This window comes from Prionailurus bengalensis, chromosome D4 (assembly GCF_016509475.1).
Source record: "Prionailurus bengalensis isolate Pbe53 chromosome D4, Fcat_Pben_1.1_paternal_pri, whole genome shotgun sequence".
Classification (NCBI taxonomy): domain Eukaryota; kingdom Metazoa; phylum Chordata; class Mammalia; order Carnivora; family Felidae; genus Prionailurus; species Prionailurus bengalensis.
Window position 1 is genome coordinate 81858903 of NC_057359.1, and position 1715 is coordinate 81860617.

Consider the following 1715-nt stretch of genomic DNA (forward strand, 5'->3'; position numbering starts at 1 on the left):
GGCCAGATATTCATGGATCCATTCTGGGTTCTCTGTCCTACTCCATTGATCTATGTGTGTGTGTGTGTGTGTGTGTGTGTGTGTGTGTGTGTGTGTGTGTTCGTGTGTGTGTGTGTGTGTGTGTGCACGCGTGCCAGTACCATACTGTCTTTGATGATTACAGCTTTGTAATACAGCTTAAAGTCTGGAATTGTGATGCCTCCAGCTTTGGTTTTCTTTTTTGACATTGTTTTGTCTACTTATGGTCTTTTGGGTTCCATACAAATTTTAGGATTGCTTTGATCACAGACTCTAAAGTCAGAATTACCAGATTTAAACTTTAAACCTCCATCTTTTTCTAGGTGACTCAATTTCTTAACCAATAAAATGGGCCTAACCATGACTATCTCATAGAGCTCTTTTGGATTTCAGTGAGGTACTGCATGTCTATTAATATTCTGATTCCATCTTTATTTATGTCTTTGTTTCCACCTAGACAATCTCAGGGCAGGAAAAGTTTCTGAAGTGTCATCCTCCATTTTCTCCTTAGTTACACCAGCAACATGAAACCAGGAAACCACACATTGAGTGCTTCTGAATTCCTCCTCCTGGGCCTGTGTGAGCAGCAGGAACAGCAGTCTCTCATCTTTGGCATTTTCCTGAGCATGTACCTGCTCACTGTGCTGGGGAACACTGTCATCATATTGGCCATTGTCTCTGATCCACACCTCCACACACCCATGTACTTCTTCCTGGCCAACTTCTCCCTCACTGATCTGTGTTTAGCATCTACCACAGTCCCCAGGATGCTGGTGAACATCCAGGCCCATAGGAATACCATCACCTATGCTGGATGCCTATCTCAGATCTACTTCTTCCTATGGTTCATCGGTCTAGATGTTTTCCTCCTGGCAGTGATGGCATATGACCGGCTTGTGGCTATCTGTCATCCCCTTCGCTACACCTTGGTCATGACTCCCAGATATTGTACTGGGCTGTTGGTCATGTCCCTAACCCTCACTCAGTCATACTCTCTGACCCACACCAGTCTCCTGGCTCAGTTATCCTTCTGCACTGACAACATCATTCCCCACTTCTTTTGTGAACTTCTCCCCCTGATGAAGCTCTCTTGTTCCAATACTTATGCCAACCAGTGTGTGCTGATGTACTGGGGAGGGGCATTGACCATCTTGATCCCCTTGCTAATTATCATCTCTTATATCCGCATTGTGGCTGCTATTGTGAGAGTCCCATCAGCTAGTGGGAAGTGGAAGGCCTTCTCCACCTGTGGCTCTCACCTCTCAGCGGTTTGCTTGTTCTATGTGTCTGCTATTGGGGTGTACTTCATTCCCTCCTCTGCTGATTCAGCCAGCAAGGACAGGGTTGCAGCAGTGATGTATGCTGTGGTGACCCCCATGCTGAACCCATTCATCTATAGCCTGAGAAACAAAGACATGAAGAGTGCCTTGGGGAGACTCCTGAGCAGAAGGGCACTGCGATCTCCATGAGGCCAAGGATGTCATCCTGGGAATGCAGGGGAGATCAACTTATAGAGTTATCCAAATCCTGCATCAGACTCTTGCTAATTTTTCAACCTATGGCAAATTAAGTAACATCAGTGAGCCACAGTTTGCCTGCTCATAAAAGGAGGTAATTAAATATTCTCTATCATGTTAACTACACTAAAATAAAAAATAATTTAAAATATATTCTCTATCATGCAGTGTTTATGGAAG

General features: G+C 44.7%; 1 protein-coding gene across 1 annotated transcript; it reads left to right on the forward strand.

Moving 5' to 3' along the window:
• The first annotated feature begins 542 nt into the window (after positions 1–542).
• Positions 543–1487, forward strand: LOC122474427 (olfactory receptor 1G1-like). Its single transcript, XM_043565295.1, has one exon. The coding sequence runs from the start codon at positions 543–545 to the stop codon at positions 1485–1487; it is 945 nt and encodes a 314-aa protein (XP_043421230.1).
• The last annotated feature ends 228 nt before the right edge of the window (positions 1488–1715 follow it).

Excerpts from the sequence above, each read along its gene's own strand:
- LOC122474427 (XM_043565295.1), top strand. The coding sequence starts at position 543 with ATGAAACCAGGAAACCACACATTGAGTGCTTCTGAATTCCTCCTCCTG.